Genomic DNA, 22238 nt, shown 5'->3' with positions numbered 1-22238 from the left:
ATCGACAGCTGTCCGGAGTTGCTTGTTCCCGTCACGGGCTGATTCCGATAACAGAACCAAGTCATCAGCGTAACCCAACACTGAGACATTTGCTCTGCCATCCGCAATCGACAAACCAAGCACACCTTCTTCGAGCCTGCATATCAGCTCATCGACCACCATGTTAAATAAGTAGGGTGACAGCGGGTCGCCCTGCTTAACACCTCTACTCATCGTCATGTTATTAGTCGACTCGCTGCCGGCGGTGATATACGTACGACAGTTCGTGTACGAGTCCATCACATAACGTTTGAAAGTAGCATCGAGCCCGAACCGTGTCATTGCTCGTTTTTAACTGCCAAAAAGAAGCACAAGCATAACAACAGCATCGGATATAACACGCAAAGACTTGACAATAAAGAAGCAAGAAAAAGATACCAGGAGGAATTCGACAATAATATAGGAGGAAAAGAGATAGTTAACGAAAATATCGAAGAATCCTGGCCAAACTTAAAACAGCTATCAAAGATACAGCCGGATACGTCCTTGGCAAAAAACTCGGAAACAATAAACCATGGATTTCAAAGGATACTTGGGACAAGATTGTACAAAGAAGAGAAATTAAACAAAAAATATTAAAAAATATTAACAACAAAGGAAGATATAAAAAACGATGAACTAAAAGAGGATTACAAGAGAAAAGACATCGAAGTCAAAAAAAGTTCAAGAAAAGACAAAAGAACAACTACGATATTAGCAACCGACACCGAATAAGCTGCGGCAACTAATGTTATGAGGAAACTTTATGAAAACACAAGGAAACTAGCCAGGAAATGGACACTACATAACACACATAATAGAGATAAAGATAATCAAATACTAACAGCAGAAAAAGAAATAGCAAGACGATTGATGAAATATTTCACAGACTTGTTTAACTACAATGTGAATTCAGTAGAAAATATTGAGAAAGAAGAAAACCCGGAACCGTTAGATATTGATGTCTCCAACTTCAGCCAAGAGAAAATAATAGAGAGTATCAAACAACTCAAATAGAGAAAGGCAATAACAAAACATACCACTGGAAAGATTCAATCCTTCATCAATATATTCTTAAGAAAAATTCTAAGAATATTTTGGCCCAACCGGGTCCCAAATTCAAACTTATGAAAAAAAAAACGAAACAAGAACTAATACAAACAGAAATGAGAAAGGGAATATGGAAATGGTTGGGTCATACTCTGCGAAAACCGGACACAGACATAACAACATTGGAATTCGAACCTCCAGGAAAAAGGAAACAGGGGAGAGCGATACATACATGGAAGAAAACAATTATTAAAGAATCAGAAAACGTCGGCATAACCTGGAAAGAAGTCGTAGAAAAAGCACAAGATCGTCAAAAATGGAGAGTGGCAGTAGATGCCCTATATTCCAGTGGGAACGAAGAGGATAGGTAAGTAAATTATATTAAGTAAAGTATCTCTTGAATGTATAGTTATATATGTCGTTAATAACCTCAGAGGTTGATGCGACTATTTCTGTAAAATAAAAAAAAAACTACATACACAAAACTTCCATACCATTCATTTTACACTGGCAAATCCCGAAAACATCTTCTGGGAGGGAGGGCGAAAACAATTAAAATTTCTTATAATAGATCAAAAACAAGGAACGTTGCTGTTAAACCATTTTTCCGCTTTATTCGTAATTTGTTCTTGGCCGAAACCGTGTATATAATCGAGGTGTGTTATTTTTGGAATAAAAGTGTCAGTTGAACTGGTTAAATATGCTCTTCCTGGGCGTTTACTATAAAACAGAAAGTGAAAAAGTACGTAAATATGTATTTCTCATCTATTCCAAAATTCTTCCAGCTGATCTATAACTTCCTAGGTAATTGTAATTAAAGTTTTAAGTTCTTTCATGTTTTACTTTGGCATCCACTGGATGTATATATTTTTGTTTATTGTAAAAGTTTGGTAGCTATAGGTACTGCGAGGCATAAGTTAGGGATATAGAAAATGTATGCTCATTTTCATAGTTGATTTTTTCGTGAACGGATTCCACTATTTGTTTTATTATTTTAGATATTTCTTTAGTATTTGTACAGTTGTACAAAGATTTACTCAAACTTCTTTTTTGTACTTATACCGGGTGGAAGAAAAGAAATGTTTTTCTTATGTTAAGTTTGAAACACCCTGTAGGAATGACGAGGTACAAATCTGAGTATACATCAAAATCATATTGTAGTTTTATGTTTTGTGAACACTTTGTTTTTTGAATCTGATATCTTTAGAAACAAAGAAATTAGGCGGTTTTGTACTTTAACATGTGTTTTAACCGAAACAAAAGTTTGAGACACCCTGTAGGGAGGAAAGGGTAAAAATGTGGTTATGCATCGAGACCATGTTATAGTCTCATATTTTGTGAACCTTTTAATTTTTTTAATTTCTCTGATATCTTTAATAACTGTAGTCCTAATGTTAAATAAAACTACGGAGTTGCAATAAGTATCTGTAATAATCACTATTACCTATTACACTTGTTAACAATATAATATTTGTGTATCAAAAACTAATCTACGTCTTGTCTATCTCGAGTCGAGATAGCAAATCATGAACTAAAAAAGGGTTCGCCTTGAAAAACATGACCGTCTGCTACCTGACCCTTTTGTTATTTTCCCTTTCTGAAATCCAAAACATTGCACTCGGTGCTCCACGTTATCAAGTAGAACCTCTAATACAGGGTGTACAGATATATTTGACTGCATAACAAAGAATCTAGATGGTTTTACTCTTTAATATCTGTTTCAACTGACGACCGAGTTACGTGAGGAGGCTATGTCTTACCATACCACTAAGATGAAATTATTTCCTATCTGCAGTACAAAAGGACAAGAGTGTTCAAAGAAAAAAATATATGTAATGTACCTTTTGCTATTTAAAGAACCTCCACGTAGACACCAAATGCGCATTACTTTTAGGGAAATTCCACCCTAAAAACATCATAAAGCCTCCATTAAACAATCTCGTCTCTCTTATGTTGCGCGGTGCATACCGCTTACCTGGTTGACAAATAACTCTTCTAGGTGTCGATAAGAACTGTTTACGTTATGTGCCTTTCTGTTTTTAAAATTTTGTTAACTTATTTTTTATTGTTAATTTAGTTTTGTTTCAGTTAAAACACATGTTAAAGAGTAAAACCATCTATTTTCTTTGTTTCTAAAGGTATCCAGGAGATTCAAAAAACAAAATGTTCACAAAACATTAGACTACAATATGATTCTGATGTATACTCAGATTTGTACCTCATACTCCCTACGGAATGTGTCAAACTTAACATAAGAAAAATATTTCTTTAGTAACAAAATAGTAAAAAAAATTGGTGGAATCCGTTAATCCGTTCACGAAAAAATCAACTATGAAAATGAGCATACATTTTCTATATCCTTAACTTATGCCTCGCAACGCAGTGCATATTATTTTATAACTTCTATGTATCAAATATTAGGCATTTACTGTAGCGTTTAGCAATTTAATTTCAAAGTAAATCATACATTTTGTGTACATTAATTTGATACATTATAATTTAACAAGTAATTTTATATTACCGTTTTATGTAACTCTATCTATTATTAGCTGTTGAGATATACAGGATGTAACAGAAAGGCAGGTCATAAATTAAATCACATATTCTGTAAGCAAAAATAGTTCAATTGAACCTAACTTACTTTAGTACAAATGTGCACACAAAAAAAAGTTACAGCCTTTTGATGTTACACAATGAAAATAGATTTTTTTTAAAACATATCGAAAACTATTAGACATTCTTCATTAAAAATGGACATGGGGCATTCTCATGGCAGGAACATTTTAAAAAATATAACAATAAAATCTGTGCACCCTATAAAAAATGTATGGGAGTTTTGTTCACTTAAATCCTCCCAAATATTGTGTACATTATTATTGTGATACCATTAGTTAAAAACAATGTTTTTAAAACTTTTTTACCTCTTATTACTTTTTCCATAAGCCAGTTTTTATCGAGATATTTTGAATATTTGTAAAATCCACCACATATTTTTAAATGGTTAGGTAATTAGGATTATAGAGACCTAGTATAGGGGAGTCAATGTAGGTCGAAAACTTGCATTGTTTCGAGAAAAATCAAATTGTAGAAGCCGCGGAGGTGTTACCAGAGAAGGTTCCCATTGTTTTCAGTCTGGTAGGATGTAGAATAACATTTTTGGATGTTGTTTTATGTGCTATTAGATTGAAAACTTAGTTTTTTGCTAGCAGTTGCCGCTAGGGCATCCCTGCCATTTCGTTCGTTGCAATCCGTGACTGCACGCTGGGGTTTGTCCTAGTTGGGTCAGAGAGAGCAGCATATGTGCCTCCTGATGAGAGACTAATACGTTTCGAAACCGGTAGAGGTGCTTGCTGCACTCCCTGATTGAACTGGAATAATGATGCGGCTGTAGTTTCGTGTTGCAACGAAATTGAAAATAGTTATTCATTTTTGAAAATCAAATAAGTTTATATTTATCTAAAACCTTTTTGACAGTTTACACAGTGCTCTTCAGATAAAACTATCCACCTTAAATAACTACCACTGATTTTTAGAAAAAACGCAAAAACACGGCAAATAATACTTGAAGGGGAGACATTATGCCATATTTACTGTTGCCGGGAAAGGCACCCCCATATCATCACTAAATTTTTTTTAAATTACTTCCACCTTTTTTATTTGACATTTGGATTCTTCCCTTTGTACTGATTTTAAACATGTATAACACTTGATGCTTAAAGTGATTAGTTTATGAGAAAATTAAATACAAAAACAAGAAAACTTGATTAAATAAAAATTATTTTTTAAACAATTTTATAACCTTTAGAATGAACATTTCACTACCAAAAATTTTAAAAATAATTATTTAAAATTTTAACAATAATTATTCAAAACTTCAAGTCATTTTGAATCATTGTTGTTAAAATTTTGGTAGTGAAATCTTCATTCTAAATGTTTGTATGCTATAAACTTGTTAAATATTTTTTTTCAATCCAATTTTCTTGCTTTTGTATTTATTTTTCTTATAAACTAATCACTTTAATCATCATGTGTTACTTATACATTTTTGAAATCAGTACAAAGAGGAGAATCCATAATATAAAATAAAAAAGATGGAAGTAATTTAAAAAAAAATAAGGGATGATACAGGGGGTGAGAAGGTGCCTTTCCAAGTAAGCCTAAATATGGCATAAAGTCTCCCCCTTCAAGTATTATTTGACGAGGTTTTACGTTTTTCTAAAAATCAGTGGTTCAAAAGTTGTTTATGGTGTATAGTTTTAGATATCTGGTGATAGTAGTTTATTAATTGTTTAAACAATAAAAACTGTTTTGTATAAATAATTTTTAAAATATCGGTGAATTTATCATTTTACTTTGAACAAAAATGTTTCTATTTTCTTTTTGAGTATGCTGGATCCCAATCTGACATTACGATTTGAAAATTCAAAAAAACATTTTTTTGAGCACTTATAAAGTATGTCTTGGTAACTTGGAACCATATGGGAAACTTTTTTATCATAAATTTTACGAAAAAAAGTTATTTTTCATAAAATGCTCGAATAATATATCGCTTGTATTATTTCGGCACCTTTAAAACAGTAGTTCCAGTTTCAACTCTAAAACTGGAAGTCCGAGGTTAAATTTTTCATATTAAATGCCATCTTTGAGTTATAAGCTCTCATTCGACACCTCATTTGTTATTCTGTTTTAATAACGGGGGAGTAATATTCGCGGACAGACAGATTTTTGTTTTCGTCTTACTAAGGCGCGTCGAATAATAAGCTTGTACTATTTCAGCGGCTTTAAAACAATATTTCCGGAGGCAACTCTAAAACGTCTAAAAAATTTCTGGGCCAGACAGACATGGAAAATTCAAGGCTTTCCCATTTTTTCAAAATAGATGAAAACAAGAAGACGTAGGTAGATACACGTATAACAGACCCGTTATAAAGTGCATTATCTGAATTGTGTGTTGATAATATAATTGTCAATGACATGATTTCGAAGTCAGTTAAGTATGATATAACGCCCTAGGGCATTAAATTTAAATAACTAGTTAAATACTGTTAAGTTGACAAATAACAACCTAAGTAAAATTATGGTTACCACAATTACGTTACGACTATTGCTGGTAAATGTACTTATTTGAAAACTAATTAATTCAAAATTCATTCAAATTTTTTGTATAATATAAAAAATAATTTAGTCGGACATTAAACGTTGAAGGCACCACGGGTATTATAGATAATAACGCTTTCGGTCAACGTTTATTCATCGGGCCAAAGGCCCTCGGTATATACACCATTGACCTCAAGCGTTATTATCATTATAATACCCTTGGTACCTTAATAACTATAATCTCTGAAAAGTAGGATGTATATAAACGGTTATTTATCTTTATTACAGATTATAAAATTATTGTAATATTATATTTTCGAATAAACTTTAAACTAGTATTCTATTACCATATTAAAATAATACACTTTTCTGTTTGAAAACCCCATATTTTTCTTTTAAATAGGTAATATCATTTGAAAGGAAAAAGTGAATTAAAACTTTTTTATATTGAAAGTTTAAAAGTTCGACCTAGTTGTCAAACTTTAAAGTCTACTTTTATACTGATAAAATACTGATGTATTTTACTTAACTGACATAAACGTTTGACGTTTTATATAATTTATATTAGTTCACTTTGCCTATAAAAAGAAATATTTTGGTATGATATATTCAGATCTAACTGTTTTATGTAAGTTTCAATATGTCGTTGGATGAGGTAAGACCTTTCATATTGCTTTTTATTAGTTGTTTTCAAGATAACTTTATTTTGGACATGTAAGCGAAAAGGTAAGTAGGATGAAATAAGAGATTCAACCGTTACTTGAGGGAAATTCATTTTATCTAACAACAAAACACTGAAAACATTTGTTTTCAATACTTTCCCAAAATTTACCACTTACAAGTTAATGTCAGCTGTTTCGGTATGTGTATTGCCTTTCTCAAAAGTGATGTATTTTACTCTGTGTCTGCACTTTAAAGTCTCTAACTGAATAGGTTGAGGGGAGCTGTTTGTCTAAGTTTTCCATTCAGAATTATATCTTTATAATAAGGTCTTTATTTTGAATATTATGAAGAATTTGAAACTGTTCATTAAAAGAATGATTATGTCTAGACTCTTGACGTTGAAGTGGGAACGTAGAATCTGGTTTTCTATTATTGAAAGCCCGTTTGCGTTCGGCTATACGTTTGTCAAAGGCTCTGTCAGTTTGACCGATGTAAGTTTTTGGGACAGTCACCACCTGTTACTTTGTAAACACCACTCTGTAATTGCTTTTCTTTTGGCTCTTATTGTTATATATATATAGGGTGAGGCAGATAAAGGGCCTATTAGAAATATCTCGAGAACTAAAGGTAACTGAATTATGAAAATTGGAATAATGGGGTTTTGAAGACTGATCTATTTAATGAAAATATTTTCATCTACTTGGTACTTCCGGTTATACCGGAAGTTGCTTATAACTTCGTTTTTTTTAATGGGACACCCTGTATATTTTGACATTTTTGGATTTTCCTCGATTTCTTCTTTCTTAAAATATAATGTTTTGTAACATTATACAGGGTAGGTTAAAAGATAATTACGTTTTCTTATTAATTTCGTAGCAATATTCACATCCTGTAGGATTGTAGTAGTTTGACATAGTTAACTCTATTTATGTTCAAATAATTTTCAATATAGTCTACTACTGTTAGCAATTATTAGTATAGCTAAATTTTTAATTTTAGTATATAGGGTGGGTCTAAACTCGGAATGAGTATTTTCTGAGTTTCCTTAAATGGAACACCCTTTATTTTAGTATTGTAATGAAATGATATTTCATGGTACTTTTTTATTTCTTAAGCATTCCCTATACCTAACTGCTTTAATTTGTGGTTAATTGTTAATCGCACCAACAATCTTAACTTCGATGGTATTTTGACAGTTCAACCATTATTGGCAATTTTAAGTATCAGTCTAGATTAATATGTATTTATTTCCAAAAAATTATTTGTGATTGAATATTTTCACGGCCAACGTAATACAATTTCACATATTTTGTGTTGCAATTAATGTTTTGCTTGAATCACCAATAACTCACAAATTAAAGCAGTTAGGTATAGGGAGTGCTTAAGTAATTAAAATGTACCATAAAACAACATTTCATTACAATACTAAAATACAGGGTGTTCTATTTAAGAAAACTCAGAAAATACTCATTCCGTGTTTCGACCAACCCTGTACACTAAAACGAAAAATTTAGCTATTCTAATAATTGTTAACAATAGAAGACTATATTAAAAATCATTTGAAGATAAATAGAGTTTATTATGTCAAACTACTACAAGCCTACAGGGTGTGAATGTTGCTACGAAATTAATAAGAAAACGTAATTATCTTTTAACCTACCCTGTATAATATTACAAAAGCTTATATTTAAAGAAAGAAGAAATCGAGGACAGTCCAAAAATGTAAAAATATACAGGGTGTCCCATTTAAAAAAACGAAGTTACAATCAACTTCCGGTATAACCGGAAGTAGCAAAGAGACCAAAATATTTTCATTAAATAGCTCACACCTCAAAACCCCTGTATAACAATTTTCATGATTTTCTTACCTTTAGTTCTCGAGATATTTCTAATAGGCCCTTTATCTGCCTCACCCTGTATATATCGGGTTTTCTACAGCATTCGCCGTTTTCCGCATCCTATTCGTCATGCTTTTCGGTCACGAATATCTTCCTCGTTGAGTTGTCTACTGTTCATTGCTTTCTCTTTCTCTACATCTTGTATCCATGTTCTCTTCGGTCTGCCTCTTTTTCTTCTCTCGGGTGGTGCATACTGGATCATTTTCTTGGGCCATCTTGTTGGTCCCATTCTCTGGAATGTCCGTACCATATTAATCTTTTTTGTTCTATTCTGTGTATAATATCCTTTTCTACTTACATTCTTTCTTTTATTTCAACGTTTGGGATATGCTGTAGTTTAGATATTCTGCAGCTTCTTCTAAGCTCGTCCATTTCTAAAGCTTGAAGTCTTTTATTTTGTCGGCCTTTTACTTCCCATACTTCCGAATTGTACAGGATGGATTTGTGTTGAAAAAATCCGTTCGTTATACGTAAGGAATAAGCTTCACATAGTCCTACAAGTCTTGTTCCATTGTTATTAACAGTTTCTTCGCCAAATCTTCCCACAATGCCGTCATTTATCTTTGACCCAGTTCTGGCATTGAAGTCGCCCATCATGATAATCTGTTTTCTGTTGCTGATTTTTGAGATGGTGTCCGCTAGGCTTTCCTCAAATTTATCTTTTACATCCTGGTTTGAGTCATCGGTAGGAGCATATACAACGAATATTTCTAATTCTCTGTTATAGAGTTTTAGACCCACTCTTAAAATTCGTTCATTTACGTATTCCCAATCTTGTATACTTTTCTTATATTTCTTGCATATGGCAAATGATACTCCTGACTTTGCTCTTTTCTCCTTCTTCACTCCGCTGTAGATATGAATGTAGTTTTCCTTTTGTTCCATTCCAGTTCCTTTCTTTTTTGTTTCTGTTAGAGCGCAGACATCTACCCTAATAACACAAAACATTCCATGAATGTTCCTAGAATGTACACACAGGACATTGAAAACATTCCTGGAATGTCCCCAAATGCACACGAATGTCCCTGGAAAGTACCAGGAAAGTGCTGTGTCAGCATTTTAAATATTCTTAGAATGTTCTGTTGGAACATTCCATGAATGTCTACGAATGTTCTTTGGACATTCACAGTCTATTTTTTAGACTGATTGTCTTGTTGGAACATTCCATGAATGTTCTTTGGACATTCACAGTATATTTTTAGACTGAATGTCTTGTTAGAACATTCCATGAATGTCTACGAACGTTCTTTGAACATTCACAGTATATTTTTTAGACATTCACTGAAATATATCGTCAGTAATGTGACAATATCTCCTGTTTTTTCATGAGGTTTGCAGGAGACGAAAAACATTTTTTAAGGTCACTTTCTGGTTTCGTACGTATTCTGACTTTTTTTGTAGTAAATAGATAGTTGAATTTACTGCAAAACAAGTCAAAAAATATATGAAAACAGGAGGTGGCCGAAACAAGTTTTTAGTCTATCTTACAAATCTCTTGAAAAAAACAGATAGGAGGTACTGTCACATCACTGACGATATATGGCCATACCAAATAATACATCCTTGATAAATATAAACATTTTTATTGCAAAAAATCTTTACATACATTTTTTAATGTAATTTGCTGACATTCCTAAATATTATAAAAAAATGTGTCACATTTGCTTTGTAAACCGATCTTTTGCTTTTCGTAGCCACATATTCCGTTTCCTTTCTGGTTTTTTGTAGACCACTTCTCTCAGCTGATTCTAAAAGAAAATAAAATAAAAGGTAATTTTTCTATCCTTTACAATTAACAATCAGAAGAAATATTATTTACAGGTAATAATATGCATAAATAATAATAATAAAAAAATAAATATTAAATAATATTTAAATAAATAATAAATAATATTTAATAAATAAAATAATAATAATGAACATTTTGTATTTTGACAACGACATCCGATGTGGAAGTAGAAACCTTAATAAAATTATTTTTTCAAGTAAATTGTGGCTTATTTCCCCATTAAAATAATTAATTACAAAAAAGCCACAAAGAAATAGATTTTTCACAAACAAATAAGTATTTAATATTCATTATATTTATTGTTTTTATTATTTACTTTAATGTCCTACTGGTACATTATTTGACAAATAATGACATTTCGAAGTCTGTTAAGTACGATATAACGCCCTTGGGCATTAAATTTAAATAACGACTTAGATACTGTCAAGTTGACAAATATCAACCTAAGTAAAACTATGGTTACCACAATTACATTACTACTGTTACTGGTAAATGTACTTATTTAAAAACTAATCAATTCAAAATTCATTCAAATTTTTCGCATATAAAGAATAATTTAGTCGGACATTAAACGTTAAAGGCACCACAGGTATTATAATAATAACGCTTTCGGTCAACGTATATCCCTATAATACCCTTGGTACCTTAATAACTGTAACATAAGATTATACCTTAATTCTTGTTTTCGATTTCTGATGTTTTTATTTATTTACATTGAATATTAATCTATTTTGTTGTATAATCTACTTTGCAATAATTATGTGATATATTTGACTTAAAATGAATTCAAAAATTTTTTGTAGTTGGGCAACAACGTCAACTTAGATCTCCGATGTAGATAATGAATTACAACAGTATCTATATTGTACGGACTGTATTATTAATTAGGTTATGCATATACCTGTGTGACATAAGCTATTGGAACAGCACAGTCTCTCAAACGAACAGATGAAAGTGAAGTTCTGTCAATATCTTTTTCTAAAAAGTGTTTTGAACATACTCCTCTATTAACAAATCTGATCTATACTTCATGTCTTCTTCCCAGGATCTTCTGGAAAGCTAAAAATACAAAATATATGCATTACTAAGCATTATTAACAAATTTTAGTTTTAAATAAAAAATATGATTAATGAACTCACAAAATTATTATAAAACAGCTTAGAAATTGTTTATTAGTATAGTCGGTTCCCCAAACTCAGACACAACTGGCTAGTGATTTTAGTAGGTAATTTTTTTTGTTTTTGGCCAATTTTGCCAAAATTACAGTAATTAGTACTGAGACTGAGTTTAGCAAATCGACTATAATATTCTGTGTATTCATTAGTTGGTACTGCATATTATAGTGTGTGGTCTACCATGCTATTTATAAACGCATACACTAGCAAAAACGCAAAAAGAATTATTTTAGTTTTACAAATCCTTTTGTTATTACCTATCTCTATTTACTATTTTAGTTAGGAATAAGCGAAGTTTGTGGCTTATTCACAATTATTATTAAAATAATAAATGGATATGACCAATTATTAACTTATAAAATAAAATAATAATTCTTCTGATTTATGCCTTTTATTCACTTTGTTATATCTACATTACTTAAAAGATTTTTTATGAATAGTATTATTAGGGTATTAATAGTATTAATTTATTTTCTGAAATACAGGGCATGCTTTCGTTTACATATTTGCATACTAACCTTTTAATAGGGCTTTTCATTCACAGTCATTTGTTTTGAGCTTCTGTCATAATTGAAACGTTATTCCTGCAGATTTTTTTATCTACATTTGTTTCTGCTACTCCAACTGCGTTAAAAACAGGACACCATTTTATGCACTATGTTAATAATACTATTAAAGCTATTATAAAAGTATCCGAATTAAAAAAATATTCTTAAAAAGCACAAATAATACAAACAATAATCCACGGCAATGCAAAGTCGCCAAGATGAAGATGCCAAGATGGCCGAAGCGAGGTCGTTGGTTGGTCGTTTTTAGTCACGTGATGCCCTCTCAAGCGCCATGCACAAAAATGTATGCACGGCGAATTTGAAAATGAACGCAAAAGAAATAAATATAAATGCCTCTCTTGGGTTTTGCATAAGTTATAAGTATTTTTTTTATTAACAAAATCGCATTCCAAATTGAATATTCGCGAACAATAATTTTTATTACATTTGTATGTTTATAATATTGTATTAATTGTACTTGGGAAACTCTTTAAATTTGACATATTATTGCACTGTAGGCCTAAAATGTCACTTAGTTTGTCTGGTATGTTATAAGTAATGTTGTATCTCTTACACGTATGTATTATTTCGCAACTTAAAATATAGGAACATTGGTAGTATGTTCACAGAATGTCTTATGGTAACATTCCAGGAATAATTTAAACAGATGTTCACCGAATGTTCCCTAAATGTCCAGGACATTCAAATATTGATAGAACTTTGGTAGTACATTCCTGGAATGTTGTGTGTTGTTAGGGTATACGATTCATTTTTAGTCCTTCAAAAATATTATGTTTTGTAGAGATTCCTTGAATATTCCATGTACCGAAAATCATTGTCCGTTTCCGTAGCCTGTTTCGTTTTCCGTAAGTTATCCGAGGCGTAGCGTGTGGATTTGTAACAATTTTAGTATTTTACGGGAATGAGTTGTTAGCCCATCGCCTAACCCCCAACCTGGAGCATAGGCGTAACCAGGGGGTTTTGGGGGTTATAACCCCCCCATTGGGATGTAGTTTGAGCTCTATACGCTTAACACCATAGCCCTCAGAGACCTTCCAGTAGTTGTAACCCCCCCTTTCAGGTAGTTGTAACCCCCCCTTAGGATCATCCTGGTTGCGCCTATGATATGGAGGGTTAGAATTTTCTGTTAGGGGTTTTTCCCTTAGCCGAGATATTCCATTTTTTTAGGCGTTTTAAACTTGCCTTTCTCCCTCTTCCGTCTGCTATATAACGCACACCCATTCCATTGTATATACGCTATGCATTGCCTAGCAATCACGACGAGGACGTGGAAGTAGGATTTGTTGATTTTTCTCTTGAGACTGTGAGCATCTCATAGGGTTTTTTGTGTGGCTAAGGCTTCGGTAACTTTAACCATCCCTAGGACTCATTATCAACCATTTGATTGCCTTACCTTACTTAAATACATTACTTTAATGTATTTGCTTAAGTTGTTAGGTTTGTTCGTAGAACGATCAGCAACCGTTGCCAACCATCAGACGCATGCGCGTTCGTAGTTTACGAACTCAAACTGTTAACTGCGCATGCGCCTGATGGTTGGCAACGGTTGCTGATCGTTTGGATCATACTACGAACAAACCTGTTGTTTGTTCTGAAAGCTGGTGTTATTCCGTTCTTTTTTATGTGTTTGGCTATTTTTGTTGCCTGTATATTTGATATAGCAGAAGGTACTGGGATTTTTCTGTGGTGGTGGGAAAACTAATTTTAGGGCTTTCTTATGCAGTTTTTGGCAATGGGTCAATGTTTTTATAGTTATTAAGGTACCAAGGGTATTATAATAGTATATTATGCAACGAGCATTTAATGATGGTCATTATGAAGCGAGTATGAGGGATACGAAACGAGCCGCCTAGTGGCGAGTTTCGTATAGAGTACGAGCTTCATAATGATAATTAAATGCAAGTCGTATACACGGTAATATTTTCTATGATCATTCACAATGAAAGATATATTCAAATTTATTAATTTTGTAACGCAAACAAATTAAGTAGTTTGTCAGTTTGTTTACATTTGAGAACTGTCAAAGCGTATGTATTTGACTCGCCACTGGTCACTGCGGGAGTGCCATTTTCATCGAAAATGACATATCGCAATTCTATTGGTTAAAAATCTGTATCATAATGAAAGTCTGTATCATAATGAAGTTCATTATGATACAGGTAGTGAAATCATAATTAATATATTATAGCAGTGGTGCTCAGACTTACACCGCGTTGGATCTACCACATACGCTGCAAGCGTCTAATTTCACATTTCTATTTGATAAAAAGTCGTATCAACAGAGAGTGTAGAGAGTGAATTGCACTGCATATCATTTACAAGTCATATCATCATATCACATCCACAACTCATATCATCAAAATATGATGGTACGTAATTACCAAGGGCCAACCGCAAGCATGATGAGAGATATATTCGTCAATTAGCCGATTACGAAACTTTGATTTCACTACCTACATTTGGAAAAATGCAGACTCACACAAGTACGTTTATCCAAAGAATGCTGTGAGCTACAGAGCTACTTATCTCAAAGACAGATATTTGTCAGACGATTTGAAAGACCAAAATTTTGTATTGGTCGCTCTAGACTTAAGGTGTATATTCTGTATATCCGAAATTATTTTCAGTACATCGTTTTGGACGGAAATGATCGCCATATTGAAAGAAATGGATATTTCAGTGGCAATTTTTTCCACATCTTCACAATAAAATGAATGAACATAAATGTTACAATATCTGTCAGTTTTTTAAAGTTAGCGAAACTGCGAAACGTCTTTCAAACTCGCTATGAACTGCTTGTAGCTCCGTCTCGTAATAAACTTAATCCAGATGAGAGTTTACTTCTTTTTTACGATTGAAAGTTATTTAAATCCCTTTCTGTTCATTTGATTAATCAATAATTTAAGTTTGTTGACAGAAAAATGTACTGCGCTCATCATATCGATAATTGTTTTATTTTTACCCTGCAGTTTCAAATTAAGGAGGTTCAGATCTGCTAAATCTGATGCGAAAGCCAAATCACTGAGCTATTTTTCGTTTTGAAGTAGATGAGTGTCGTCCCCTCGTTCTTCTAGAAAAGAAATTATTTCGGGAGGTTAATATTCTTCTATCTAAAAATTTTCCACGGCTCAACTACCTCACACCTGTATCCAGAAGTAAATCAGTGTGTTCTGCAGAGTCGCTAGCTTCTAATTGCACTTTAAAAAGGTGTTGCAAGCTTCGCCCTCTGAATGAATTCACAATTTTTTTGCCATCTTCATGACGTCGTTCATATTTAAAATTTTGGAACACAAAACTTGCTGGTGAATGATGTAATGAAATGGAAAAACGATGGAAAGTCATCGTTAGCTCGACATAATGCAACAAATCTATTGTTAACGCCAGTTATGAATAGTGCACCATCTGTTGTAATACACACTAGTTTGTACATCGGCAGCTCGTATACAAAATTTATAAAAACGTTGTATATATCTTCTCCGCGATTTTTTTGTCCCCGTCTTTTGACCATTTGCTTTTTTTCGTGAATCGCGATCAACTTCAAAAACTTTGGCGATCGACCGGTCGATCGAGATCGACCCTTTGAGCACCGCTGTATTATAGCCCTAATAGCACAAGGACGTCCAATGGACGTCCATTGGACGTCCTTCACGGACTTTAGGGACGTCCATTGGACGTCCGTTTTCGTCCGAGGAACGTCCTTTATACGTCCTATTTTGGTCCAAATGTCGCGCTACCGAACGTCTATTGGACGTCCATCTAAGGTCCGAGGGGACGTATATTGGACCTTAATCGGACGTAATTTGGACCTTGATCGGACGTCCTAGGGGACGTAAATTGGACCTTAATCGGACGTAAATTGGACCTTAATCGGACGTAAATTGGACCTTAATCGGACGTAAATTGGACCTTAATCGGACGTAAATTGGACCTTAATCGGACATAAATTGGACCTTAATCGGACGTAAATTGGACCTTAATCGGACGAAAATTGGACCTTAATCGGACGTAAATTGGACCTTAATAGGACGTAAATTGGACCTTAATGGGACGTAAATGGGACCTTAATCGGACGTAAATTGGACCTTAACCGGATGTAAATTGGACCTTAATAGGACGTAAATTGGACGTTAATCGGACGTAAATGGGACCTTAATCGGACGTATATTGGACCTTAATCGGACGTAAATTGGACCTTAATCGGACATAAATTGGACCTTAATAGGACGTAAATTGGACCTTAATCGGACGTAAATGGGACCTTAATCGGACGTAAATTGGACCTTAATCGGAAGTAAATTGGACCTTAACCGGACGTTCTATGGGGACGTGAATTGGACCTTAACAGGACGTCCAATTTTGGTCCAAATGCCACGTTGCCAAACGCCCAATGGAGGTCCACTTAACATCCGAAGGGATGTTCAGTGGACGTCAATTGGGCCTTCATAGGACGTCCCAGTTTGGTCCAATGTCTTGCTGCCGAACATCCATCTAATGTCGTGGGAAATAAAAAATATATTTTTTAAGGAACTTATATTACATCTTATATTAAATTACAATTATTGGATATTACATTATTTACATTAAATTACAATACACTTCTCCAAGAAATTAACGCGCCACCTTAAATATGGGATATTTTTGATGTCTCGTATTTCCTAAACCTGTTGTTTCATCTAAGTGATTTTTTTATAATATTATAGCCTAGGCTATAGGTTACCTCCTTAAGCTTGTCATGCACAGGGAGCTATGCTGTAATATATGTACATTATATCATATCGCTCTCTATAGTAATGAGTGAGCCTGCAGACAGGAAACAAATGGAACCGTATGTGCAGGCTCACTCATTACTATAGAGTGCGATGTGATATATATTACAGTATAGCTCCTCGTGCATGACAAGCATAAGGAGGTACTTAACCTATAGCCTAGGGCCTAGGCTAGAATATTATAAAAAAAATCACTTAGATGCAACAACAGGTTTAGGAAATTCGAGACATCAAAAATGCCCAATTTTTAAGGTGGTGCGTAATCGGCTGTATATACAGGGTGTAACAAAAATACACGTCATAAATTAAATCACATATTCTGGAACCAAAAATAGTTTGAATGACCTTATATGTCATAAGTTTATATATGTCATATAATAGTTTTGAACTTACCTTAGTACAAATATGCACATAAAAAAAGTTACAGCCCTTTGAAATTACAAAATGAAAATAGACTTTTTCGATTATATCGAAAACTATTAGCGATTTTTTATTGAAAATGGACATGTGGCAGTATTATGGCAGGAATATCTTAAAGAAAAATTATGGTGAAATTTGTGCACCCCATAAAAATTTTATGGGGGTTTTGATCCCTTAGATCCTCCCAAACTTGTCTGTACGTTCCAATTCAATTTTATTATTGTGGTACCATTAGTTAAATTCAATATTTTTGTTTCTTAGTATTTTTCAGATAAGGCAGTTTTTTATCGAGTTGTGACTTCTTTTTTAACATGTCTACATAAAAATTTTATGGGGGTTTTGTTCCTTTAAACCCCCCAAATGTTTGTGTACGTTCCAATTAAACTATTACTGAGGTACCATTAGTTAAACAGAATGTTTTTAAAACTTTTTTGCCTCTTTGTATTTTTTCGATAAGGCACATTTTATCGAGATCTGGCTTCTTTTTTAATATGGTTCAAAATATACCTAAAAATATAAAGCATAAATAAGTCTGAATATTATTACCAAGTCTCCATAATCGTACTTAACCATATACAAATATGTGGTTAATTTGACAAATATTCAAAATATTTCGATAAAAATTGACTTTTCGAAAAAGCAATAAGAGGCAAAAAAGTTTTTAAAACGTTGTGTTTAAATGGTACTACAATAATAATTAAATTGAAACGTGCACAAAAGTTTGGGGGGGTTTAAAGGAACAAAACCCCCATAAAATTTTTATGGGGTGTCCAAATTTTACTATAGTTTTTTCGTAAGATACTGCTGCCATAATAATGCCACATGTCCATTTTCAATAAAAAATCTCTAATAGTTTTCGATATATTGGAAAAAATCACTTCATCTTGTAACTTCAAATGAGTGATAAAGGCACAGAGACTTAGATGGCGAGGTCACATTGAAAGGATGCCAAACACGAGGACTCCAAAAATGGTACTAAACTACACTACAGCTTCAAGAAAGAGAAGAGGATGGCCGAAAAATAGATGGAAGCAAGAGGTCGAAAAAGATTTGGAAAGAATGGTGCTACAGGGTCAGAAAAGAAAAATGAATAACAGGAAGGAATGGAGAAAAATCACATATCAAGCCAGAGAAGATCTCAGTACATAAAGAAACGTGAAAATGAAGAAAAAAAACAAACTTTTCAAGCCATGGGCCTCTAAAGCCCTTAGTGCTATTATATATATATAACTTCAAGGGGCTGTAACTTTTCTTGTGTGCACATTTGTACTAAGGTAAGTTAGGTCCAATCAAACTATTTTTGGTCCCAAAATATGTGATTCAATTTATGACCTGTATTTTTGTTACACCCTGTATATATCTACATACTTCGTCTAATTTACTAACTGTTGCGTGTCATCCACGTCGTAGCCTGTGAGGTCGCATGATACCAACACGAAATATTTAGGCGGTAGGTGTGTTCTTTTTTAGAATCACTTTGCCGAGTACACTGGAATTACAGCCACTAGACATATTTTATTATATACGCGTAGAAATATTATTTGAAGATTTCTATTAATGTTAACCTAAAGAAATACACAATAATATGTTTCATTTAATTTGTATAAATGGATTATAAAGCGTTTTTATGAAGCAGATTTGTTCGGATCACACTGTAACTGTAATCGAACAAAGGTAACATTTTAGAATAAATTGGTAACATTTATTTGACAGTTACGGTGATGACACTTCATATTTGTTTATATTCTTTACTATAAGTATCTGTTTTATTTATTATATTTACTGTTTTTATTATTTACTTTACTATAAAAAGATCCTCTACTATAAAAATATAAATTTCACCTAATTTTATAACGACTTGGAATAATCGAGGTATCTGACAACTTTTTTAGTTGTTATTGTAGACATACTTATACAAAGAAACCTACCGGCTTTTTGCCAAGAGTTCGGAGCCGTTTTTTAATTATTAACAATGCAGTGCAAAAACTCTTGCACTGCAAATCTTAAAAGATTATAACTTAATTCTTGTTCTCTATTTCTTAAGTTTTTACTTATTTACATTGAATATTAATTTGTTTTGTTGTATAATCCACGTTTACAATAATTATGTGATATATTTGATTTAAAATGGATTCAGGATCTTTTTATACTTTGGCAACTATGTCAACTTAGATCTCTGGCGTAGATAATGACGTGCAACAGTAAGTAAATTAGATGGACTGTAGGTTATATTTGGTTCTTACGACATCAAAGTATATTTTTTAGACATTCCCTAGATATAGTCACTGATGTGACATACCTCCGATTTGTTTTTTCATGAGTTTTGTAAGAGAGACTAAAAACTTTTTTTATAGTCACCTCCTGTTTTCATATATTTTTTGACATGTTTTGTAGTAAATTCAACTATCTATTTACTACAAAACATGTCAAAATTTACATGTGAAAGCAGATGATCCTAAAAATGGTTTTTCGTCTCCTACAAAATTCATGAAAAAGCAGATAGGAGAATTATTGTACATTACAATTCTCTGATGTTTGGGAAAAAGGGCTTAAGTCAGAATTGCACATCGATAATGTTTTGATGATTTCTACAGTACTGTAGTAGATTCTACTGTACATACAGTTTACATCTACAACAGTTTTTTTCTGGTCCAGAAATCATCAAAACATTATCAATGTGCAATTCTGACTTAAGTCCTTTTTGCCAAACATAAAAAAACAATCTGGTCATAACTGACCAATGAGCAATTTTAATTTAACCTAAATTACTACTGTTTCTTAAAATGAAGAGCTTACCCCATAGCGTCTCTTATCTAACAAGATCGTGCACTATTCTAACATACACAGGCACAGCACACAAGCACTATGCTCCGTTTTTCACTATCACCTATCACTCAAACTAGTTCAAAAGGCTTGGTCCTCTTCAATCTTCTAGTTTGCCCAGTAGTATCGAGGAGCTGGATTTCCTCGATATTCTTGAACTTATGAAGTTGTTGCTCCTGATCCTGCTATCTTCTTGATATTTGTTGATAAAGTAATAACTTATTATGCATGGACAATGTGGACTTTCTTCCAACTAGCCAATACACTTTTTATATCTCTCTTTTGCCTTTCATAGCCACAAGGCTATACATTTCCTTCTTGGTTTTTTTTTGTAGGGCCACTTTCAGCTGATTCTAAAAAAAATTAAAATGAACGGTAATTTTTCTATTCTTTACAATTAAAAATCAAAAGAAATACATAGGTACTATTTACAGGTAATAATATGCATGCATAAATGATTCGTTTCATAAAGAATAAAGAAAATTGAAAACGGATTTTATAATACTTACAAAATTGTTTAAACAAGAGATTAAGCCAGAGCCCAGAGCAAAAACTAGGAGACAGTACAGCAAAAAAGCCACTAATTTCCATTTCCCACACCCCCTTATCGATGCATTTTTTTCCAATCAAAATTTTTACTAAATTTTTAGGTTATCGGTTATCTTATGAAAATAGTGATGACCAATGACCACGCGACGCTTCATAGATACTCGCGCGGCAAATTTGAAAATGAACGCAAATTGAACAGTAAATGGCCTCTCTTAAAACCTTGTAATGGAAAATTTTACCCCTCCAGGAAGACATTGTACTATGTTCATAGAATATCTTGTGGTAACTTTCCACCCATAATTTAATCAGATAGATGTTCACGGAATAGAACGGTAGTACCTACCTACATTCCTGGAATGTTTTGTGTTGTTAGGATTAAACTTTTATTTTATTTATTCTTGAATATTTCCTATTGTTAAACATTGTAACCAATAATTTACAAATAAGATTTTCATTACATTACATAAAATCAAAAACATGTTTTGGATATTAAACTATATAGTTTGTTTATAATTCTAATATTGTATATACAATTTTGAATTAAGATTTAATCTTTTCGATTTAAACTACAGTAAAACCTGTGTTACCGGCCCCCTGCAAACACCGGCCACCTGTACTAACGGTCAGTTTAAAAATTCCCCAAACCAATTACAGTAAAACCTGTCAGTAACGGCTACTAAAAATGAAAAAGCTATTGGCCGATATAGAAAGGTGACCGGTATTGCCAGTTTTTGTAGTCTAGATATAATTGGTTTGGGGAATATTTAAACTGACCGTTAGTACAGGTGGCCGATTTTATCAGGTGGCCAGTAACACAAGTTTTACTGTATATCTAGACTACAAAAACTGGCAATAACGGCCACCTTTCTATATCGGCCAATAGTTCTTTCATTTTAGTGGCCGTTACTGACAGGTTTGACTGTATTTCATTAACGTAAAGTTAACGCGTAAGTTAATATTTTATTGAATTATTTTGCTATTTGATCCCGTAATTGGTATAATGTGTCCAATATAATATATAAGCGTTCATAAAACGTCCGTATTTCGTCCAGTATGGACGTCCAAAGGACGTTCAACGTCGGACGTCCAAAGGACGTCCATATTTATTCCGTCCGAAGGACGTCCAACGTCGGACGTCCATATTTATTCCGTCCGAAGGACGTCCAACGTCGGACGTCCAAAGGACGTCCATATTTATTCCTTCCGAAGGACGTCCAACACGGGACGTCCAAAGGACGTCCGTTTATAGTCCATGGACGTAAGGACCAAAAATGGACCTATTTTGGACGTCCAAAGGACGTCGTGTGCTATTAGGGAGTATGAAAATAGAAAAATATAATAACGCTTGAGGTCAATGGTGTGTTGATACGTTGACCGAGAGCGTTATTTAATTATCCATAATACCGGTGGGAGGTGGGAC

At 33.1% G+C, this 22238-nt stretch overlaps 1 protein-coding gene and 1 long non-coding RNA gene across 6 annotated transcripts in view; one reads left to right on the top strand and one right to left on the bottom strand.

Annotated features, from left to right (window-relative positions):
• Positions 1 to 1629: 1629 nt before the first annotated feature.
• Positions 1630 to 22238, top strand: part of LOC126882243 (putative acyl-CoA-binding protein) — a 110350-nt gene continuing 89741 nt past the window's right edge. For 3 of the 5 annotated variants that reach the window (XM_050647070.1, XM_050647071.1, XM_050647067.1), the window contains exon 1: positions 1642 to 1810. In XM_050647070.1, coding sequence (XP_050503027.1) covers positions 1769 to 1810 — 42 coding nt within the window. In that variant the 5' untranslated portion in view covers positions 1642 to 1768. Of the gene's footprint in view, positions 1873 to 6708; positions 6821 to 22238 lie in introns of those variants that run through there. The other 2 variants (XM_050647069.1, XM_050647068.1) reach the window with 2 other exon arrangements.
• LOC126882244 (uncharacterized) lies at positions 10294 to 12679 on the bottom strand. The gene is made up of 3 exons (XR_007697239.1): positions 12210 to 12679; positions 11417 to 11574; positions 10294 to 10474 (listed from the first exon to the last, which is right to left on the bottom strand). It is a non-coding gene; the product is annotated as an uncharacterized LOC126882244 (long non-coding RNA).

Source organism: Diabrotica virgifera, chromosome 3 (genome assembly GCF_917563875.1).
Source record: "Diabrotica virgifera virgifera chromosome 3, PGI_DIABVI_V3a".
NCBI classification, from domain to species: domain Eukaryota; kingdom Metazoa; phylum Arthropoda; class Insecta; order Coleoptera; family Chrysomelidae; genus Diabrotica; species Diabrotica virgifera.
The sequence above is the reverse complement of the archived record's forward strand: the minus strand, read 5'-3'. Positions and strand labels throughout refer to the sequence as shown.